General features: G+C 44.8%; 1 protein-coding gene across 1 annotated transcript in view; it reads left to right on the top strand.

Annotated features, from left to right (window-relative positions):
• The window catches only part of gpr158b (G protein-coupled receptor 158b), a gene marked incomplete at both ends in the record, with an annotated part of 501,095 nt that extends 479,108 nt beyond the window's left edge, over positions 1 to 21,987 (top strand). The window contains 5 exons of the mRNA XM_084327721.1: positions 13,388 to 13,493; positions 18,842 to 18,988; positions 19,515 to 19,782; positions 19,922 to 20,478; positions 20,752 to 21,987. Of these exons, the coding sequence (XP_084183847.1) occupies positions 13,388 to 13,493; positions 18,842 to 18,988; positions 19,515 to 19,782; positions 19,922 to 20,478; positions 20,752 to 21,987 (2,314 nt within the window). The remainder of the gene's footprint in view (positions 1 to 13,387; positions 13,494 to 18,841; positions 18,989 to 19,514; positions 19,783 to 19,921; positions 20,479 to 20,751) is intronic.
• Positions 21,988 to 23,811: the final 1,824 nt, after the last annotated feature.

Below are 23,811 nucleotides of genomic sequence, written 5' to 3'. Positions count from 1 at the left end.
CACAGCGTTCTCGACTGTGATGGAGAGGTCGGTCAGGGGAGAGGATTTGGCCGGCAGGTGGAGCAATTCTGTTTTGCTTAGGTTCAGTTTGAGGTGGTTGGTCGTCATCCAGGCGGAGATGTTGGACAGACAGGCCGAGATCCGCTCAGAGACGTGGATATCTGAGGGAGGGAAGGAGAGGAAGAGTTGAGTATCATCGGCATAACAATGATATGCGAAGCCATGAGACGTGATAATGTTACCCAGTGATTTAGTGTAGAGGGAGAAGAGAAAGGGTCCTAGGACCGAGCCCTGGGGGACACCCGTCCGCAGGGGGCGGGTGGCCGACAGAGTCCCTCTCCATGACACTTGGTAGGAGCGGTCGTTGAGGTATGATGTCAGCCATGTCAGCGCAGATCCAGCCACTCCCATTCCTGCGAGGGCCGCAAGGAGGATCTGATGGTTGACTGTCGAAGGCTGCAGATAGATCATTTCCCTCCCACTGTCTGTCTGCCCTCTGGTAACTTGGTTAGAGTAAAGGTGTGGTTGTCCTCTAGGGACCTCATCTCCTCATCCCTTGCTCTCTCCCATTTACTTGATTCGGGGGACACTATGGCCTCCTTAAATGTCGGGGGTACCCCACTGACTACCCTGTAGCAGTAATCAACGGTGGTGAGTGTACTGTCATCCTCGTCACTCCCTTTCCGGGCATAGTCTGTCAGATACTTTGGGGGTTTGTGTTCCCTTGAGGGATACCTCCCACTGCTTGGGGCACTTGACGTCACCCTCGGGTGCTCCTCGTCATCGCCCTCTGGGGGTGGCTGTCTGTCTGCCTGCACGACCGTGCTAAGTACACTGGGCTGATGTGTCTCTGTTTCTACACACCTTACTCTGGAGTCCAGCTCTGGCTCCTCTGTCTGTGTCTCGCTCTCACATGTTGTCTTTGTGACAAACTTGACTAGCATGTGTTTCTGCACTCTCCCTTTACCGGGATGATAAACTAGGAAAGCGGGGCTTCCCTTGTCGTGCCCTACAAAGAGTCCTTTTACACATCTGGACTCGGGCTTTCCCCTGTCCTGCAGGTACGCATAACACACTGATTCAAATCGGTGCATTCTAACTAGATTACACTTCTTTCCTGTCAGTGCTGTATACGGGGTGGTGCGAAGTTTAGAAACGTCGAGGCCTCAGAAGATACCCACCCAGCCGCCGCGGAGGCGGGAGAGAGGGTGTTGAAGGCCCGAGCGATGCCAAGGGAGAGGACCAGGACCACGGCGGAACTGGCGTGTTGGCGATGCGGAGAGAAAGGCCATCGGAGAAGTAACTGCACGAGGACTGTCTGGTGTGGCCCCTGCAGATCCACGCGGCACGCAGGCAGAGCGTGCATGAAGAAACGCAACCAGGGCGCGCAACACGCACATGGACAAGATGGCGGCGATGGTCGGCGTGAGACGGATTGAGGCGACGACAGGAGAGTAGCGGAACGAGAGGGCTTCATCCCCAGGGCGGAGACGGCGTACGTCACCAGGCCAACGCAGCTGCAACAGGCCCAAAGGAAGGGACTGATCGTGGACACAGATGCATCGTCCCACGTCATCAACGACAGGAGTCAGTTCAAGAACTTTGACAGAACTTTCCGCCCGGAGAGACACAGCATGGAGCTGGCAGACGGAAAGCGCACCTACGGGTTGGCGAAAGAGAGAGGAGACGCACAGGTATGCCTCACGGACAGCGGGGGGCGCCGGCGTACAGTGACCTTAAAGAACGCTCTCTATGTGCAATCGTTCCCACAAGGACTATTCTCTGTAATAGCTGCTACTGCGAACAGTGCCAGAGTGTTCTTCATGGAAGGTAAAGATTTTCTTGTAGAGCCCAACGGTATGCGATTTGACATAGAGGTGTATCAGAGAATGTATTACCTGAAAACAGAGTGTAATGGCAATGATATGTCTAAAGTAACAGTCAGCCACAATATTCAGACATGGCATGAGATTATGGGTCATTGTAATTACGAGGATTTACTGAAACTGCAAGCAGTGACAGAGGGCATGCACATTGAAGGCGAAAAGCGTAGACCTGATAAAGAATGTGTCGTGTGCATAAAGGGGAAGTTTGCTCAATCGAGAAACAGAAATCCCACAGAAAAAGTAAAAGTACCACTTGCGTTGGTTAACACAGATCTTGCCGGTCCAGTAAGGAACAAGTCCATAGGAGGCTTTAGATATGTACAGTCTTTTACAGACGTGTGCACAGGGGCAGTGTTTGTTTACTTTCTTAAAGCAAAGAGTGACACACTCCAGGCCACGGGAAAATTCCTGGCGGACATAGCCCCTTATGGTACAGTAAAATGTTTGAGGTCCGACAACGGGACCGAATTCACAAACAGAGAGTTCCAATCACTATTGAGGAAGAACAGGATAAGACACGAGACGTCATGTCCATATTCCCCACACCAGAACGGAGTGGCAGAGAGAGAATGGCGCACTCTTTTCGAGATGGCTAGGTGTAAGCTAGGAGGTAGTAACTTACCTAAGAGCCTATGGCACTATGCGGTGCAAGAAGCCGCTTACACTAGAAACAGGTGCTTCAATAAGCACACGGGCACCACCCTGTATACAGCACTGACAGGAAAGAAGTGTAATCTAGCCAGAATGCACCGATTTGGATCAGTGTGTTATGCGTACCTGCAGGACAGAGGAAAGCTTGAGTCCAGATGTGAAAAAGGACTCTTTGTAGGGCATGACAAGGGAAGCCCCGCTTTCCTGGTTTATTATCCCGGTAAAGGGGTAGTGCAGAAACACAGGCTAGTCAAGTTTGTCACAAAGACAACATGTGAGGGCGAGACACAGACAGAGGAGCCAGAGCTGGACTCCAGAGTAAGGTGTGTAGAAACAGAGACACATCAGCCCAGTGTACTTAGCACGGTCGTGCAGGCTGACAGTCAGCCATCCCCAGAGGGCGATGACGAGGAGCACCCGAGGGTGACGTCAAGTGCCCCAAGCAGTGGGAGGTACCCCTCGAGGGAACACAGATCCCCAAAGTATCTGACAGACTATGCTCGGAAAGGGAGTGACGAGGAGGACAGTACACCCATCACCGTTGATTACTGCTACAGAGTAGTTAGTGGGGTACCCCAGACCTTTAAAGAGGCCATAGTGTCCCCTGAATCAAGTAAATGGGAGAGAGCAATGGATGAGGAAATGAGGTCCCTAGAGGACAACCACACCTTCACTCTAACCAAGTTGCCAGAGGGCAGACAGACAGTGGGAGGGAAATGGGTGTACTCAATCAAGGAAGGGATAGAAGGCCACGAAAAGTTTGTAGCTAAGGGTTTCAGTCAGAGGGAGGGGATAGACTATGGTGAAACATTCTCCCCCACAGCCAATCTGACCAGTGTAAGGGTAGTGGTTCAGAAAGCAGCTGAGGACAATCTGATTTTACATCAGATGGATGTGAAGACAGCCTATCTGCACGCACCCATAGATAGGGAGATATATATGGAACAACCTGAGGGTTACGAAAAGAAAGGAGAGAAGCTAGTGTGTAAGCTGGAAAAATCCATTTGCGGCCTGAAACAGTCTGGGCGAAATTGTAACGAGATGCTTCTGTAACGGAGGTACCGCAGTATATCCACAGTCACGGGTACAAGTAGTGACGTGGCTGTGGATGGTAAGCGGTACTGCAAGTAAACTCACTCCCCAGAGGCATCCAGACCCGGAAGCAAGCAGTGAATTCACTTCTTGCTTAGTGGTCTGTGATGCCGCCCGCGGCGCCGGCGTCCGGGGTTCAACTCCCACTCAGGGCGATCCCTTAACAGGGGTCGAATCGACTTTAAAAACACAACGCAGACAAGATCACACCGGCTACATGTGGTGCCGTTAGACCCGGATGCCCTGGGTGGAGTGAGTTTAGTGGGGTGAGTGTAACGGAGGTACCGCAGTATATCCACAGTCACGGGTACAAGTAGTGACGTGGCTGTGGATGGTAAGCGGTACTGCAAGTAAACTCACTCCCCAGAGGCATCCAGACCCGGAAGCAAGCAGTGAATTCACTTCTTGCTTAGTGGTCTGTGATGCCGCCCGCGGCGCCGGCGTCCGGGGTTCAACTCCCACTCAGGGCGATCCCTTAACAGGGGTCGAATCGACTTTAAAACACAACGCAGACAAGATCACACCGGCTACACTTCATACATGCCTTATCAAAGATCACTTCCTACCGAACCCAGTAGACCTATGTGTTTACTCGAGGGAGTCAAAGGAGTCAGGAAAAGTGATCATCGTCATTTGGGTAGATGATTTGATCATAGCAGCAGACAACACCAGGAGCCTAGCACAGGTGAAAGAGATGCTCTCCAACAGATTCAAAATGAAAGACCTTGGCAGGTTAAAGCATTTCCTAGGCATGGACTTTGAACAGTCTGCCAATTGTGTAACAGTATCCCAGAAGAGATATGTGGAAAAGATTCTGAAACGTTTTGACATGCAGGAATGTAGAACAAGGGATACACCATGTGATCAAAAACTGGACTACCAGGAGGATGCTCAGAAACTGACAGCTGTAAAAATGTACAGGGAAGCTGTGGGTAGCCTATCTATTTGACGACATGTACTCGCCCTGACCTATGTTTTGTAGTGAGTAAGTTATCACAGCATTTAGCTGATCCCACAGAGGAGCACTGGATTACGGTAAAACATGTTTTTCGTTATCTCAAAGGTACAGTAGATAAACAGCTGTGTTTCAGAAAGAGCAGCGAGGGCTTAGGGCTTAAAGCCTACAGTAATGCAGACTGGGCAGCTGACATCACCGATAGAAGGAGTACCACAGGATATTGTGTTAGTTTGAACACAAACAGCTCACTGGTTTCTTGGAAAACAAAGAAGCAGCCCACAGTGGCCCTATCAACTTGTGAAGCCGAATATATGGCTCTAGCTATGACCATACATGAGTGTATTTATCTGGAACAACTGCTCGAATGGATAGATACCTATGTATATAAGAAGACTGTTGTTTACGAGGACAACCAGGGAACCATTGCGATTGCTAGAAACCCTGTGTGCCGACAGAGATGTAAACATGTCGATATAAAATACCATTTCATCAGATCTGTCATCAGAGAAGAAAGGATGACGCTGATGTATTGTCCAACGGACGACATGGTAGCAGACGCTATGACGAAACCTGCTTCCAAATTTTAATTGAAGAGATTTGCAGAGGCCATGTTTGGTGTGTAGATATTGACTGCCATATTCTTTTGATGTTTTTGGAGTATATTATTTCCTTTGTAAAATGTCTTTCGAAGAAATTACCCAGTATGCTAATACAAACCTAAGTGGGAGTGTTGAAGGCAGAGGTTCTGTGTAGGATTGTTAGTAACTGTCTAACTGCATATATAACTGTTTACACTAGTAACTGTCTAACTGCATATATAACTGTTTCCACTAGAGGGCGCTCTAGGTGAGGTGGCGAGTATAAATAGTTGTGTCTCCTCCCACTTCTTTCTTTTCCCCCCAGTCTCTCAGTAAGAGAAGACCTGTAGTGTTACTGCTCTGCCATGTAAATAATAAACCACGCCAGTTAAGGCTCAAGATAGAAACCATGGCCCTCATTTATCAACGTTGCGTACGCAGAGATATGTGCGTAACCCCTGCGTACGATAATTTCTAAGCAAAGTGTGGGACTTATCAATTTGAACTTGTGCTTGACTTTGTGCGTATATATACGCACAGCTCGGAGCATGCGTAGCTGGCGCCCGGTGGTAGAATATTGAATATTGCACCACGGAAATAAGCTTCCTTGCATTAGTTTCAACAATGACGTGTTCAACTTCTGTATGAACCGTAATTCATTATAGTTCATTGTGAGATAGCGACAGTGTAATTATAACGGGCTCACGCGCGAACAAGAGGTTGGCCTGCCTGCTTGTTTGGCACGGGGGGCAGACGCAGAACACCCACCTCCAAACACGATTAAATATTGTTTCAAATAAAAAGCGACATACTATTATTTTGTGTCATGTTTCCAAATAAGATTGGTCACAACGAAATGCTTTCTACTTCAATTTGTTGGTTAGAATAAATTACCTCGCTCCGTATACTACATATGGCAGGCTATACATATGCTACATGGCACGGTCCATCGTGATATTGTAGATGGATCGAGTAATAGACTGTTATTACTGTACCACCCATGTAGCTGTCAAAGCTCCATCACAAATGCAGTTATGTGAATAGAAAGGGATTCCACTATCGTTGCTGCCGGGAGGAAAGGCATGCTGCATGTTTTCAATTCATTAAATAAAACTGATAACTGATAAAACTTTTTGCAAGGGTTTATGACTGTCATACAAATAATCAACCAACTACATACTGTAACTTTTCAGTGCACGTTCTTATTTACATTGTGACAACAGCCTTGTGAGCTCCCGCACACAGACATGATGGAATTCAAGTTCATGTTTGTATTGATCACATATAGGCAGGCTACACATGGCGTATAGGCTACATCATACATGGCAGTGAGATTCATTGTTCTTGTATATGCTCTCGTATTATTGTTTATATAGGCTACCCAATACCGACATCAAAATAGATTGTATGCCTCTAGAAATCATATGCAGCAGGTAGAAAATTTACGGAAAATCCGTCGCGATTTGGAATAAAATTGAGGAGAACTTTAATCCCTGGGTATTAATAGAACAAAACGGAAAAAGGCAGTCATATTCCAGCACGGTCTTTATTAGTTAATATGGTCTTTAAGTTAATAGATATCATATCCGACATCACCGTACGTGTACATGTCTGTCAGCCTGTCACGTATTTCTCCATAACACGCTTCCCTCGACTTAGTCCACTTTTCCACATTTCATGGGGGTGTTCCATTACCGTATATGGTTAATTACGGGCGGTGCTATATGCAAATACGTAAAACCGTGCACGAGCTGCAGCGTAGGATCAAAGTGATATTTATCAAGACAGGTGTGCGTACGACCTGTGTACGCACGTGTGATAAATCCCGTTTTTTTCATTCTAAATGATGTGCTTAACACTTTCCGTGCCACTCACGAGATTTCTGGGTTTTTTTTATAGGTGGTTGCTAGCCACTCACGAGATTTCTCGGATTCTCTTTTTTTTTTTTTGCGATCTGAAAAATGATTGCATCACCCGAGCCTACCCGAGTATAGCCGAGGGGCGCCGGCGATCACTGTGGAAAAAAGCGCCCCCTGTCGTCTCCCAGATGACATAAGTGATTTTGGAATGGACTCAATGAAAATGAATGGGGAAAAAAATCCGGTACTCCACCTTTTCCAGTTCACTGATCCAGCCGGGGTTACCACAGTTCATTCTGGAACCTCAGATCCCCGCGGATCATGGAGATCTACAGTATCGCGTTGGATCCATACACGTATCGATTTTTTCGAATGGTGATCAGGAATTGGAATATACCAGTTGGATACCATCTGATGTCAGGTAAGGACTCTATGTTATCAGTGTTAGGATAATCAGAGTAAGTTTGATGAAGTTATAAGCTGTTTTGTGAAATGTCTTCTTTCGGTTTCACTGTAAAAGTCTGTGAGGAAATCAACGGAGCGATTATCCGCGCGCGGCCGTAATGTGCTTGCGTGCACGTATAATATTGATCATCTAGCGTTTATTTGAAAACGATTCATAAAAAGGCTGACGAATATCAACGTTGTGGAATATTCCACTAAAAGACAATTTTCATAGAATGCTCCAGAATGAGCTGTTTTTTTATATCAAAACGGGGGCTTTTCTAAATGCTCTAAAACGGAAACGACGCGATAAAAAAACAATCTGCCTTCACAGCACTGACTGGAAAATAGTCTTTGATAATGCGATGGGCAGATTAGACACATAGCCATAATTTAAAACATAGATTAGGCGATATTAACGTTAACATTGGCGCCGATGATGGCATTCAGCCGGTAAAACGGAAAACCAGGCGTGGCGCTCAAAGTGTTAAGAACAAAGATAGAACAATTTCTAAGAATTGTTGATAAATGAGGGCCCATGCCTTTTGACCACATTATTGTCGCCCTACAGCCGAATTCTGTTAACAAGCGAATTACTTCTGTATACATTTTTTTAATATCTCTTATTACTCGGGATAATAAACCACAAAACTTAACGTTATTGGCATATATTGAAGCGCAGTTAGTTTCTCTTCCCTATTTTTAGCATGTAGCAACAATTAGATTTGAAATTAGTTTCAAAATGGTGGCACCCTATGGCGGCTGGGTGGTGCAGCGGACATTGCGCTTGTCACCAATGCAAGAGACACCGGGTTCGAATCCGGCTGTCAGCGTTGCCTCCGGCTTGGGCCAGCCGTCATACTAACTCAATTGGCAGAACCAGTGGGTGGAAGTCGATGGGTGGTAATCTGGAGGTTGTGGACAGCGGCTCCTACAGGTCGGTTGGGGGACACCTGCACAGCAGAGACAGGAAATGGCGGGGGTAGTGTGAGCCTCCCACGCGTTACACCTCGTCAATGAGAGTCCGCGCTTGCAGGTTAAAAGATGTGACAGGCTGCCTCCTCGTCAGGGGCGGAGCTAGGGGGTGGCTACCTGGGCTCAAGCCCCGGATGTATTCTGAAAAGCCCTGAATCTAGTTTAAAAAAAATAAAAAATAAATGATTTTTTTTTTTTTTTTTTTTTTTTTTTTTACAATTCATCATTGTTACATGAAAATATGTTTGCACCAGATTTAGCAGAAGCTAATTTCCATCTGTGGTCTATCCAGCTGCTAACTGTATTTGAGTGAGTTAAGTCTTGGTGTTATGGTAGACTCAGACCTAAGCTTTAAATCACAATCAACAAGTTGACAAAAACTTAATTCTTCCACCTTAGAAACATAGCTAAAGTACGGCCATTTATAAATCAAAAGGACGCTGAAAACCAGATCCATGCCTTTATCTCAAGCCAACTCGACTACTGTAATGCACTCCTTACCGGCCTCCCGAAAAAATACGATGATAACTATTTTATTGCAATGCACTATTGCATTATTTTATTCTATTTGACTAACTATTTTATTGCACTGCACTATTTTACTTTGTATCAGTGAATCATAGACGCCTGGCCATAAGAGCATTCGGAGCATCTCTGCTCTCCCACTATTGAACTTGGGGGAGCAAAGGTATGATCTTGCTCCACCACTTTTTGATTATATGAAAAATATGATATATCCCCCCCCAATATATAAATCTAACCATAACTACGTTATGGTTAACTGAGTTTTATAGTGAAAAGAGCAGCTTTATTGGTCAAGATTGAAGGCTCTATATTGCAGGAAATTGCACATACAGGTTCATTAAATTCAAAAAAAATCTGTCGTGGAGGGGGTTGTGCCGGACCCCCTCCGAACCACCCCGTGCCTGCCCAAAAACTAAAAAGAATTAAAAAAAAAGGGGGGGGGGGGCCCATCTGGGCTAAGCCCCGGATCTCCTACAATCCTAAATCCGCCCCTGCTCCTCGTGTATCGGAGGGGACACGTGATGCAAGGCTTCTATCCTCCCTACAACCGGCCAGTGGGGGGCATATGCGAGCAACGTTCAAGACAGGGGAGGGGAGAATTGGCACAGCGAAATTGGGATGGGAGAAAAATAGAAAAAGAGGAGAAAAGGTGGATCAAAAGAAAATATGGTGGCACCCTGGCACCCTTTGTCTGTGTTTTTGCCACTTAGTGAACAAAGCACTGCAACTAAATAATAACAAAGATATAGTAGACCCCTTTGTGACCGTTACAGTAGCCCTTCTTATGCATTTTCTCATTGAGCTTACTTCCAGTGAATACAGTTTTAGTGAAATTAAACAATTCCCAGTGTTTGTGAAGTGTGTGTGTGTGTGTGTGTGTGTGTGTGTGTGTGTGTGTGTGTGTGTGTGTGTGTGTGTGTGTGTGTGTGTGTGTGTGTGTGTGTGTGTGTGTGTGTGTGTGTGTGTGTGTGTGTGTGTGTGTGTGTGTGTGTGTGTGTGTGTGTGTGTGTGTGTGTGTGTGTGTGTGTGTGTGCAGCTTTACTCCCGCTGCTGGGGTGAAGGGATGGACAGGATGCCACTCAGTTGTAAAAAGGTTTTAATTCTTTCTCCAACAGGTTACAAACCTTGAAACAAAACACACATTCAATCAATAACTACCACAATACTACTATCATTCTTAAAACAAATCGCTTACACACATCCACTCACCAGTTCTCACTCGTCTCCCTTCGCTGCTGTCAAATTCCCCGCAACTTCCTGTTTACTAGTTTCACTGACACCACGTGACGTATCTCGACCAATTACAGCCCACTCCTCGCTACGTCCCTGGATCACATGTGAAATGAATACACCTCCATTCACAACTTTAACCAAGCATACAGTGCCTCCATACATCCGAAATGACAACATAATTATAATCATAGCTCAACTACCACTAATCAACATTCACATAAACGCACAGCATAAAAAACAACACAAAAAAAACATTACTTATTTACAAACACAGACTAAAGTGCACCTAAACTCCACCACCACAATAGAAAGCTGCACAGTGTGTGTGTGTGTTGGCATTAAAGTTCTGATGTTGCTTTTCAACTCTAACACCACATAAATACCCTCCCGCCTACACACACACACACACACACAGAATCTTTTTGAATGACTAACGTGATTAATGAGGGTGAATCTCATTATTGGCTGCAGTGACAGAGGGATAGTGACCCAGTGGCGGCTCCTGGATTATTCTCCAGAGGGGGCGCTAGGGGGCGCTATACCAAACATGTACCACGCATTGGCCAAATAAAGTACAGTCTAATTCACAACTTGAAACACAATATATAAATAGAAACGTTAGAAACAAATTTGCTCCGTCTCCAAACACACGCATAGGCAGAGAGAGAGAGAGAGAGAGAGAGAGAGAGAGAGAGAGAGAGAGAGAGAGAGAGAGAGAGAGAGACACAGACACACCACGGCGGGTGCAGGCAGCACAACAGAAGAGAGAGAGAGAGAGAGAGAGAGAGAGAGAGAGAGAGAGAGAGAGAGAGAGAGAGAGAGAGAGAGAGAGAGAGAGAGAGAGAGCGAGCGTGCGTTAGTTAAGCATTAGCTGAGTGGCTAACAGCAGCTAAAGTTAGCTGAGTTGGCTAAGAGAGAGAGAGAGAGAGAATTAACTCACTTTGTTTAATTGAAACGTGGTCCAGCCGGAGGGCTTAATAAAGTGTATGTCCACTGACTGTCCCCCAGACTGTTGTCGATGTATATCCATTCCACTTACTGCCCACTGTCCAGACTCCAGACTGAATCACAAGTTCACAACACACAGCCTCGAACATGTTGCAAACTGTGGCTAAGGAAAAAACTGGCATCGCCGCGTCGGCCAATCAGAGAGCGTCTCCGCGAAATGCGGCTAAGGAAAGAAATGCTGCCACGGAAAAAAAAATAGACGCTGCTGCTTAGACCGCTTCAAATCGCGCCCGGCTTCCATCATAAACATCATATTTCAACGCACAACGCGTTACGCACTGATTGGCTGCGACGGATACAGCGATGAAACAGTGACGCGCACTCAGATCGCTATTGCGTCTAGCCCGAGCGAAATACGGCAGGAGAAATGCGGCTAAGGTAATGGAACGTTCTTTATCAGACAGAATCGTCACTTCCTGTTCAGGAAAACGATTATTAATATTTTATATTTTAACGTTATATTGTGCATTGGAAACACAAACATACTTAAAATGAGTAAATATTATTCATTTTAAACATGTTTATTTTATTTTTAGGGGTCTAAAATAAAAATAAAACATTTTCTTCTTCTCCTCCTCTCTTTACCAGGGGGGGGCGGCAGGGGGGTGCGGCGCCCTAGCGCCCCCCAGTGGCGGCCGCCACTGTAGTGACCTCAGAGCCACCTTGGCCAACATGGTGATCTCTGCTGAATTAGCCTGGGAGAGATGAAAGAGCCAAAAGCCACACACACACATGAGTGTACACTCACATGCACATGTGCACACACACATACACACACCTACCCTGTTTGAAACTGGCACGGATGAACCTTTTCACAGCCTTTGCCTCTCTTTAATAGGTCATTGCAGTGATAACATATTTTCTTTGAGAAATTTGGCTACGATTAATTTGCCGCTTGAATTAGTCTGCAATTCATCTTAGATTGATTTATCTGTCATGGTCTTTGCTTTTGATCGGTTCTTGGAAATTGGCGACAGCATGTACTGTAGCTCTTTAGTGTACAGCTTGTTGACATTTGAGCTTTTGATGTCCTTCTCATAGTCTCTCTGTAGCCTGCGAGAGAACGTTCAGTGCTGGTGCCAGTGAAATGGTATGTTATGTTTCATCACCGTAGTACAGGTATCTGCCAATATAAAGTGAAAACACACACACACATATGTGTGCGCGGACTGCACGCTCATACACACACACACACAAACACAGATAGTTTCTTAAAGGAACATGCCAACATTATGGGAAATGGGAGATACCAGTTTCCACTCTGTGTGTTCAGTAGAAAGCTATCCGAATGCGTGTTAGCCTAGCTTAGCACAATGAATGGAAGTGGATGAGAAGTGGCTAGCCTAATGTGATAGCTTTATTGTTGCTAGGCTAAGCTAATGTGATAGCTTTTGCACAGAGAGGAAACGGATATGTAAATGGCACAGCTGGTATAACACAATGCCGTTCTCCCTCAGACGAGAAACCATATAAGTCTGTTTGACGTTTTCAGAGGAACAATGTTTTCAAACTTTATCATCTAAAGATGGTAAGTTAGAGTAATGTGGTCACTCGCAGTTAAAGACAGTCAAGGTTGAGTAGTTTCTTGTGATACATCACATTCACACACATGATTTAGATTAACTTCACAACTGCAAATACATGGGCTGTCCAAATAATTTCAAAACAGACTTATATTGTTCTTCCAGTGCAAGGGTTCAATTATTCCCTTAACTTTTTTCGTTCTTTCTCAGTTTCACAATAAGCCTCAATAATGTATTTTGTTTGTTGAATGTTTATATTGGTTAATTTGGTTAATTTTCTGATGCCCTGCTTTAATGTGTTCAAAATTACACTTTTATTTCTGTCCCTCAAATGCCAGGCTTATTCGTGTGTGTGTGTGTGTGTGTGTGTGTGTGTGTGTGTGTGTGTGTGTGTGTGTGTGTGTGTGTGTGTGTGTGTGTGTGTGTGTGTGTGTGTGTGTGTGTGTGTGTGTGTGTGTGTGTGTGTGTGTGTGTGTGTGTGTGTGTGTGTGTGTGTGTGTGTGTGTGTGTGTGTGTGTGTGCAATCGTGCTGGTGTGCATGCATCCGTCTATACATGCTCTGAACGGCACAGATGGTACCGAGCACCACCTGGCTCGTAGCCGTACAGAAGCACTGTGCTTATTATTACTCTACGTTGTTGATCTTTTTCTCCAGGTTCTCCTTGGCACCCGGGCTTCAGCCTGATTGGATGTTCATGCTGTTCTTCGCTCACACACACCTCACTGTGACCGTGACTCTGGGCCTGCTGCTCGTTCCCAAGGTACAAATACCAGTTGAGAATACGATGCTTACAAAAGAAGGATCGTGGTATTCCTATTTCATATCAATATTACCATCAATATCATGGTTTAAATAGGATTATACCATAGTATTACATTTACATTTACATGTGGGAATTTATCCAAAGCGATTTACAAAAGTTATTTGACAGGTGTAAAAACTTTGAGTTAATGTGGTTGAGTGATGCAGATAGACTAAAATGGATTTTTGATCACAGGGTATTTGCACTTGAGTATTTGGAGAAAGCTTGGGATAAATATACGAAAAGAACATATATGTGATGTATTTACTTTGGCCTCTGATAGTAGGCTCTGCTAACTCTGTAGCACTCTGAGACTCTCATTCAAATAGCCGGGGCGGCCGGGTAGCGCAGCGGACTAAGCGTCTGTCTACCACCACAGAGACAGTGGGATCGAATCCAGCTGTGGTGCTTCCAGGTTGGCCCGACCGTCCATACTAACACAATTGGCAGTGTTAGCGGGTGGGAAACCCGGCGAGGGTGGGTCCTGGTCGTTGTAAACAGCGACTCCTACAGTTCGGTCGGGGCGCCTGCACAGCAAGGGAAGGATCTGGGAGAGGTAGTGTGACCTTCCACACGTTACACTCTCCCAGTGAGAGTCCGCACTGCCAGGTGAAAAGAAGCGGTGGGCTGGGTACACATGTGTCGGAGGAAGCATGTGATAGTCTCCGCCCTCCCAGTCTGACGGTAGGGGGTAGAGTGTGCAACGACCAGGAAGGGGATTGGGAATTGGCATAACGACTAACATTGGGATGGGAGAAAAATGGAAAAAGAAGGGGGGAAAAGATCATTTAAAAAAATAAAAGATTCAAATAGCCTATATACTATTAGTATACTATATACAGAGACAGACCATTATTTATTTTATTAAACAGACACACATCACAGTATTAAAGCAGTATTGAGGGATATAAATAACTGTCTTACCTGGGTGAGCAGGGTGGTGTGGGCACTGGCTTCAGCTGAGGTCAGATGTAGTGTGAGTTTGATTCAACATCTTATGATCATTGTTATTTTCACAATGACTATAGTTTTTATGAATTACAATTCAATGCATACCAGACATACAAAAAAATAAGAAGTACAAAAACGACATTTAATTTAATAATAGACCACCTTGACTGAAACATACAGCACAATAATTGCACAGTGTACTGATTACATGAGTGACTTCTATGCAAGCATATGGAAGAGGAAAAGGTAAAACTACAATTGAACAGTTGGTCCAATCTGTCTCCTGGTGCTGTTTAATTGAAGACCCAAGGGGAAAGGAGCCAAGGGATCCCTTGTACCACATAGAGCTGAGGCCGGCACTGCTTCACATGTGCATTCTTCGTTTGTCATTGAATAAAAACAGTAACATAAAAGAAAAAGAAGATTTTGGTCCCACCACTTGTTAAAAAATGTCTTTCTTTATCTAAAGCATCGTTCACACATGAACTCCGGACAATGCCCAGCTTATCAACTTATTATGAGTTCAAATAAAGGTTTGAAGTGAAATAAGGGTCAGCGGTATTCCGTACAGAGTGCAAGAAGCAACCAACGTGTTCCATACAGTACAAAAAGATAGATTGGTAACACTTTATAATATAGCCCACATTTTACAGTGTAATTACCCAGAACGTACAGTGTAACTTCCTCATATTGATCTGTAGCCTACATAAAATAATTATTGGTTCCTACTGCAACCCTTGTGGCTCCCTGGTCATGAAAACTACTTTTTTGAAATATTTTGTGTGTGTGAGCACAGCGGTGTCTGTGTTTATTATTATTTCATGAAATTGGGAAAATATCTTAATTTTACATATATGTTTATTGTGTCAAAAGCTTATAATATGAAACACTCTAAAAGAATAGTTATAGTGTTTAGTGCCTTGTTTACCCCTGGTCATGTTTTCTACTCCCACCCGCTCCCATGTTAAAACGGCATTTTTAACCATTTTTAAATCTGCTCTCATTCGTTAAATTCTCGATATATTTACCAAATGCTTTGCATATTCCACAAGCTAAGAACCCCGTCTAGCGTTAGGATGTGCTGTTACCGATGTAAAACACACGGTGGCGTAATCGCTCTACAGCTAACTTTGCCACAATTCAGGGGAGGGTGAGAGAGGCTGTTGCGGGCTTCCGGTGATTGAAACTGCGGATACATGGTTTGGGGGGCGGGGGGGTTCGAGCGAGTGGATTTTCAACACAGAACCAGAGGCGAACCGGACCCCGTAGTCCACAGCGTGCCATACGCCGAAACACGAGCCCCCCATAGCCGGCGCGCTCCAATGAGGAAGTACACTGCACGGAGCACGTCTGGTCCTCCTCCCACCAGCGACCAGAGTTCAAGATTCCAGCCGTAGAACCACTTGGAACCGACCGCAGGACATTTAGGTATCTATGAGCGCTTAGTAACGCTTCGCCTCAAAGCCGTTTCTGGCCGAATTAGTCATTGAATCTTTAATCTTTTTTTTAATTCTTATTCAGAGGTATTTCGTCGAGATTTCATAACGTGTAATGTTCGGGCGGAAATGTGTAGAAATATGGTAAAAAAAATATTTATCAGTTTTTTTTTGATGAAAAAAGACGTTGTATCAAACAAACACAGATTTGAGTGGTTATAATTCCGAAATATGAGTAATATGTTAGAGATATATTGAGATTATGCTATTACTGTTACTGGGGGAAAAGAAGTTTTAAAAATAGTAAACAGTTCAAATTATATGGCTTTAAACATGAGCCATCATTTCATCTCTTAAGCCCAGTGTGTGTCAGCAGTTCTAGGGAGCCACAAGGTTAAATGTAGGTACAGCAGAAGAAAAGAAAGACAACGAGGAACAATTGGTGGTTTAGTGTGTAACTTCCCTGATATTTACAACAACTTACAGTATAACTTCCTTCTTTTTTTGTATCCACTTTTTCTCCTTATTTTTCTATTTTTCTCCCATCCCAATTTCATATCGCCAATTCTCCCCTTCAATTCTCCCCTCCCCTGTCTTGAACGTTGCTAGACTATGCCTCCCACTGGTCGGCTGTAGTGAGGATAGAAGCCTTGCATCACGTGTCCCCTCCGGTACACAAGGAGGCAGCCTGTCACATCTTTTCACCAGACAGCGCGGTCTCTCAGTGGCGAGGAGCCCCTGATACTTCCTGACTCTGCTGTACAGGCGTCACCCAACCGACCTGTAGGAGTCGCTGTCCACAACGTCCAATCCCCACCCATCGACTTTCCACCCGCTACCTCTGCCAATTGAGATAGTATGACGACTGGCCCAAGCCGCAGGCAATGCTGACTCCGGGAGTCGAGACCGCAGCCTCTTGCATTGGTGACGAGCGCAATCTCCGCTACGCCACCCAGCCGCCAAGTACAGTATAACTTCCTCATATGAATCTGTACATATAAAATAGCAGCCCGCCCCCTGTTGTTACTCTGTATTTACTGAGTAAGTACGGGGTAAGAACGAAAGAAAGATTGTATATGTACAGATTCATACGAGGAAGTTACACTGTAAGTTCCGGGTAATTACACTGTAAAACACAGGCTGTATTATAAAGTATTACAGATAGATTTTACGCTGTGAAACTGTTTATAGATTTGTTTACAATCAATCCAAAACATTTGTAATACTCACAAACTGTTAATTTACGTAATTTTTTGGGATCATGAGCAAACAGCGTTTTTTAAATAACTCCTGTTTCAAAGCATTATTGAGCAAATGCTAACCTATTTAACACATTATGACCACCTAATAATCGTTCCATAATAATCGTTCCATTCCAAAACACTGAGAAGCACACAATTTAATATAAAGGTTTTAACTGCAAGTGAAGAAGACAGTGTACGGAGGCTCTTTTGTTTTTGTTTTTAATGTTGACCCTCAGTCTTCTCCTTCACACTTCTATCTTATCTATATTTATTTGGATCCCTGTTGTTAGCTGTTACCATGGGGATCCAAATAAAATAAACCTTCACATAAACAGGCGTGAAGGAGAAGACTGAAGGTCGAGAAAAAACGTCAGTTAAAATGTCTTTATTGGAAGTGAAGTAAAGCCTTGCGGCCAGGTGTGTAAAACACTGGTCGTCATGAAGTGAAAGAGAAAACTGTTCTCCAGTAGGTCTGAGTGAGCTTCTGCTCAAAGAAGCTAGATTAAAAACTAGCCGCTGATTCTACTTAAAAGACGGGTAACTCAGACACCTACGACTGTCACCCAGCCTTTTAACTGTCATTTGACTGTTCTGCTTCATGTATGCCTCTTTGTAATTTTATTTGGTTGTTTGATGTGTGTTTTAATAATTTCCCTTACCTCTGTGATGTATATACCATCTGTCTCTTTTCTATTTTCTTTTTTTTTGTCCCCTGTCCCTGTTACCCTTCGAGGGAACCTTTTGTCCTCTCGCCGCTCCATGCAGCTCATGCATGCCGAGTCCCACGTTGTCCACGTCCTGTGCTTCACTGCTGCAATGGGGTTCAGCCACCAAGTTCTGCCTGGAAAATCCTGCTGTCTTAAAACTGGGATAGAACATGGGGTGGGGTTTGTTCTCCAATGATTAGCCTGTAGGCTTCTATCTCTACCAGTAAAACACTGAATTAATCATCTCAAGCACATTTGATGAAAAGCTATCAGCACTGATATTTATCAGATCATATCCATTATCTAGTCCTCTCCCTCTGCCTCTCACACACACACACACACACACGTGAAACCGTTCCTCTTTCACGATCATTCCATCGCTTCACTTCAAGATTTTCCTCACAGCCTCGTCTCTGCCTGTGTTCTTACCCGGTGAGGGATGGCGCTGTGCAGATAATGGCCACATTCCTTTCTGAACCCTTTTCCAAATTTAAAGTGGCACTCTAAGATTTTCGATCATTTGGAATAAGGACCTTTCAAACTCCATCACTTACATTTTGTACACAGTGCACCTTGAATAAGTGGGATGCAGATCAATGAGTTTAATCATTTGTGTGGCATGGTATTCCTCTTCATGCTCCCTTCAAACGGGAGCACAGTCATCACACCTTACCTCCCTCTATATCACACCTCACACATATTCCAGATCTACACGATAGTAATAAATTGCAGCTCTACATGATAGTAATATATTACAGCTCTACATGATAGTAATATATTACAGCTCTACATGATAGTAATATATTCCAACTTTACATGATAGTAATATTATTCTAGCTCTACGTGATATATTGAGTAATATATTCCCATTCACTCCAGTCTCTCCCTCGCTCTCTTTCCCCTTCGGCCCTCGCCCTTCCTATGGCATCCATCATAGTAATTACCACTCATCACCTCCTGTCTTCTAGTTCCTGTCCAAGGGCACCCAGGCGAGGGACGACATTGCCACCGAGGCCTATGAGGAGGAGCTGGACATGGGTAGGTCAGGTTCTTACCTCAACAGCAGCATCACGTCAGCCTGGAGCGAACACAGCCTGGACCCAGAGGACATACGGGTGAGCTGTCACTGAGAATTTATTCATCTGGAAGACACTGTGCTTGTGTTACAATGCAATAAGTATTCTGAGATGTACAGTTTAACGGATATTATAATGACACTGTTAAAACATAAAAGAAATTATGATTCACTTTAATTAGTAATAATTGTAACTGAAACTGACCCAAATCACAAGTATCTTATTATAACAGCATGCCAGTTGCACTCAGGGATGTATGTTTGTAATTATAGTAGTTTGATGGTAGTTATATATTTACAAGTTCTGCAATCTGAGGTGTCCCCCCAAAAGAGTTGGGATCAATTCCCTTTCAATTCAACCAATTCAGGAAGTGGGCTTTCTGGCATTGCCTGGCATGAAAAGGTCGTCCTATCCAACCTATTTTATCTATCCACGTAATTAAGAATGTGTGTTCTGTCATCAGCAAGTACCAATTATGTTTAAATTATGTTAAAACAATTGATTTAATTGTAATCGAAGTGATCCCAACCCTGGTTCACGTGTTTCTGTTTGCCCTCAATCTCAGGACGAACTGAAGAAGTTGTACTCCCAGCTGGAGGTCTATAAACGTAAAAAGATGCTTGCCAACAACCCCCACCTGCAGAAGAAGCGCAGCTCTAAGAAAGGCCTGGGTCGCTCCCTGATGAGACGCATCACAGAGATCCCAGAGACCATGCACATGCACCGCCAGGGCAGTCACCAGGGCAGCCGCCAGGGCAGCCGCGAGGACGGCAGCGAACACAGCAGTAACCGCAGCACCTTGAGAAGAAACCCGTTCGACCCCACCCACTACGGTAAGACCCTGAGCATAATACCAGGGTGGAAATAAGAACATAAGTCATATCAGTGGAACTAATACTCCTCCCAGTGCCAGACTTCTGTATTGCTTACGTCATCCAAATTTGAGTTGACCTTTTCTAATCCTCCAATCAGGAAAAGCCCGGGATGAATCCCTGAAGAACAAAGTCCTGGGTCTGAAGAAGTCTCACAGCTATGACCATGTCTGTGACCAGGTCGACGAAACTAGAAGCAACGACGACTCCACCGCAGGGGACAAGATGACTCCTGTTGGAAGTGTTGGGGAAGGGTCCCTCCTGGGTTCCCTCATCGGGCGGAAGCACGCCAAGAAGTCACCGGAGCCACCAGTGACGCCGCCGAGGCTGGAGCCGGCCGAGTCCACGGAGTCTGTTCCGTTGTTCTGGAAGTCAGCCAGTGCTCACAACCTGACGCACGAGAAGAAGCCGGTACACCTGCGGACGACCATCATGCAGAAGTCTCTGAGTGTGATCGCCAACGCCAAGGAGAAGATGCCAGGCCTTGCCAACAAAACGCACAGTGTGGAAGATGCCAGCAAGAAGGGGCTGAAAGGACGGGACGGCAGGATGCTGTCGGAGGTGGATGAGACCCCAGAGCACTACCCCAAGATGATCATCAGCCAATCAGTAGAGTACTCCAAGACCCCCATGAAGATGGGCATCATGAAACAACAGGTGAGAAGCAGCTTCTGCAATGTGAAAGACATTTGTTTGTACCCATTAAGCTACACAGGAACCCTTTTTGAAGTTTGAATACTTGTTTTGTATGAAATGTCCTATACATTATTGATTGATTGATTGATTGATTGATTGATTGATTGATTGATTGATTGATTGATTGATTGATTTGAGTCATTAAGTCATAAATCCCTTGATGGATTAATCCATACACTGATTAGTTGATTGACTCATATAATGATTACCAAATGTATTTATTGCTTGAAACAGGTGAGTGGCAGCCAGCCGTCCATCTGTTGTGAACCAGGGAGAAACCTGTATGACCTGTCTGAGGTGTGTCCTTGGGAATTGGAAGACCCCCCAACTCCCTCAGAGGGAAAGTCCCAGAAGCATGTCTCCATTGCCCCAGGAGAGACCATTGTAGTGAACAGGGGCAGTAGCTCTGGAAGCACCAAGGGCAGTAGGTCCCAGCAGAAGCAGAGACCAGGGCCATCCTCTGCAAACAGACGTCGCTCCAGTAAAGGAGGAGAAAAGGATGATGGCAAAGAGACCAGAAAGCCTAGGTCACCCCGGTCGCCTCTCCCTCTTAGGCCAGATGTCAGCACCTGGGACTTCGATGAGCAGCCAATGATGGGCAGAGACTCCGATGCCATCTCCCCTGACAGGATCACACGCAAGAAAAGTGTCACGCCCACCGACGGGAAGCCCAAGGTCCTCCACTCGGACTACTCAAGGTCCACAGGGAGCCTTCTGCAACCTCCTTGCCTGATGGTGGAGATCTGTCCATGGGACTATGAGGCGCCGCCCTCCCCTAAGCAGGAGAAGAGCTGCAACAGTCCCGGGCCGCACTCCAAGAGAAAACGGAAAGACTCCTGCTCCTCCAATCACAGGGCGGAGAAAGAGAAAGGGAAGGACAAGGAGAAAGTCAAGGAGAGGCGGAGCTCCTCCAGTAAGCCCTCATCATCAGAGAGGAGACGCATCAGCCAATCCTCGGAGAGTGGTGGACCAACCTCTGGGAGGAGGCGGAGCTCCATCAGAGACCCCGGGGTGGCGGAGAACAAGAAGGCAGAGGTTTGCCCCGGGGTGGCGGAGATCAAGAAAGCAGAGGTTTGCCCCGGGGGGGCAGAGAACAAGAAGGCAGAGGTTTGCCCCGGGGTGGCAGATTACAAGAAGGCAGCGGTTTGCCCCAGGGGGGCAGAGAACAAGAAGGCAGAGGTTTGTCCCGGGGTGGCAGAGTACAAGAAGGCAGCGGTTTGCCCTGGGGTGGCGGAGTACAAGAAGGCAGAGGTTTGCCCCGGGGTGGCGGAGTACAAGAAGGCAGAGGTTTGCCCCTGGGAGACGGAGCCCTCACCACCCGGCAGCCTTGCTCAGACTAAGACTTCACCAGAAAGAAATAGAGAGGACTCTCTGAGCATTAGTTACAAACCTCCAACAACCAGCAGTGCCAAAATGGCGGATGTTTGCCCTTGGGATTTTGAGGACCCAGACTCTGGGAAAAAAGCATGATGTTCAGTGTGATGATGGACTTTGTATGTTTTGTATTCACAGTTAGACAGCACAGAGGTCAACATAGACTCTACAGGCTCGATTTGTCTCTAAAAAGGAGGAATCAAGGAGTGTTAATCCTTGTTCGAAAAGGTGAATTTCAAGATTTGGCTTTTGGTTTATGGGAGTGAGAGAGAGACATTGGGAAATTATCTGGCTAATCTTGCTGTATGTATTAATCAAAATTGTGAAGGAGAGACATGGCTCTGCTGTCCGTAAATGCATTCCAAACAAAAATCTATTTGTTAAATTACAAACGTATTGTTACATGGTGCAATCCATGCGACTTTGAAGTCACTTTATCTTCAATGTAGAGGAATATTTAGTCTGCACTTTTTGCTTGCACATTTGCTAAATTTGCATTGTGTGTGTATGCGCGTGTGTGTTGTATCACATCAAGTTTGATGTTGTTTGATTTGAAAATAAGTCATACTTGCCAGCATACTAGTAAAGCCTTTAAAGATATCTCACAGTGATGGACACAGTTTTTCCCATTAATTACCTAGACTGTGGCGGGCCCGCCACAGTTTTATAATGAACCAAAAAAAAGTATTAATTAAAAAAATTATTATTGTTTTTTTATTTTATTTATTATTTTATTTTTTTAAATATAAAGTTTGTCAATAGGGATGTATCAGTAGTATTGGCAGTGGTAGTAGTCGTAATAGTAATCCAGTATATTTTTTTATTTTCTAAAAAAATAAACCAGTTCAACACAGGTAACCACTTTTGCTTAATTTCTTTGATGGCTCAAATGTACTGTATGCTCTATTCGATTTTATGTTTTGAGCACAAAGTTCATCATAGATCTAGCCTCTTTATTTTGCTCTCAAAGTGCACCAGATTGATGCATTTATCTTTAAAAAAAAATTATATTCCGGGGGGGCATGCCCCTGGAACCCCCTAGAGGGGCAGAGGTTCACCCACCACAGTCTCACAAAATCCTGTGGGAAACACTGATGGACACATTGGACAGACCTAATGAGGTTATGGTTTGTTGTTGGAATTCAATGTTAGGCTCTGTCCCCTGGAAAGCGTCTTGCAGGACTTGGGGATATGGTGAATCAAAACTAATATTATCCTAGGTTAGTTGTTGGCCGGTGTGAAATAATCAGACGCTGAAAATGGCTAGTGATGATAATTGACCGATCTCAAACCCCACCCTCTTTTCTTGATCCTCCAATCACGAGGGAAGCAACAGTTGATATGGTCAATTAGCAGAAATCTCTGAGACAGTTGTGATGCCTTAACTTTGGGCCAAATACACTCAATGAAAGATATTAGGATGTACATTTTGACAGATGGAGGGAGCGCAAAGGATTGTCTAAGTGCAGATTCCTTTTCATATTCATATAATAAAAGTATGCTATATGTATAACTTCTTTCCGAAAAAGCTATATAGCATGTGTCAAACTATGGAGCATCTAATGACTTAATGTTTATTGGTCAAATAGTTTTCAAGTATGACAGTGAGATTTGATGTTGTTGCCTATATGACAGTATCTGCCTCCATTATGTAATATGTGATGCTTTTGAAATTATGTGCATTGCTATCAATAATGTAAATGGTCTTTCTGAAATGACATGCTGTTAAAGGAATATTTCAAGCAGTACTAAAATGTCCATGAAAGCTTTCCCCCTCTCTGGAAGTTGTACCGTTCTAGAGCTGACATGTCGTGTCACTCAGCCCTGTCCTATCCCACAAGACACCTCACGTCACACAGTATATCTGTGGCACATTTATATTTAGAAGGAAATGTGTGAAATCTCAGAAACTGCAGCTCA

Source organism: Notolepis coatsorum (genome assembly GCF_963971535.1).
Source record: "Notolepis coatsorum genome assembly, chromosome: 13".
Classification (NCBI taxonomy): domain Eukaryota; kingdom Metazoa; phylum Chordata; class Actinopteri; order Aulopiformes; family Paralepididae; genus Notolepis; species Notolepis coatsorum.
The sequence above is the reverse complement of the archived record's forward strand: the minus strand, read 5'-3'. Positions and strand labels throughout refer to the sequence as shown.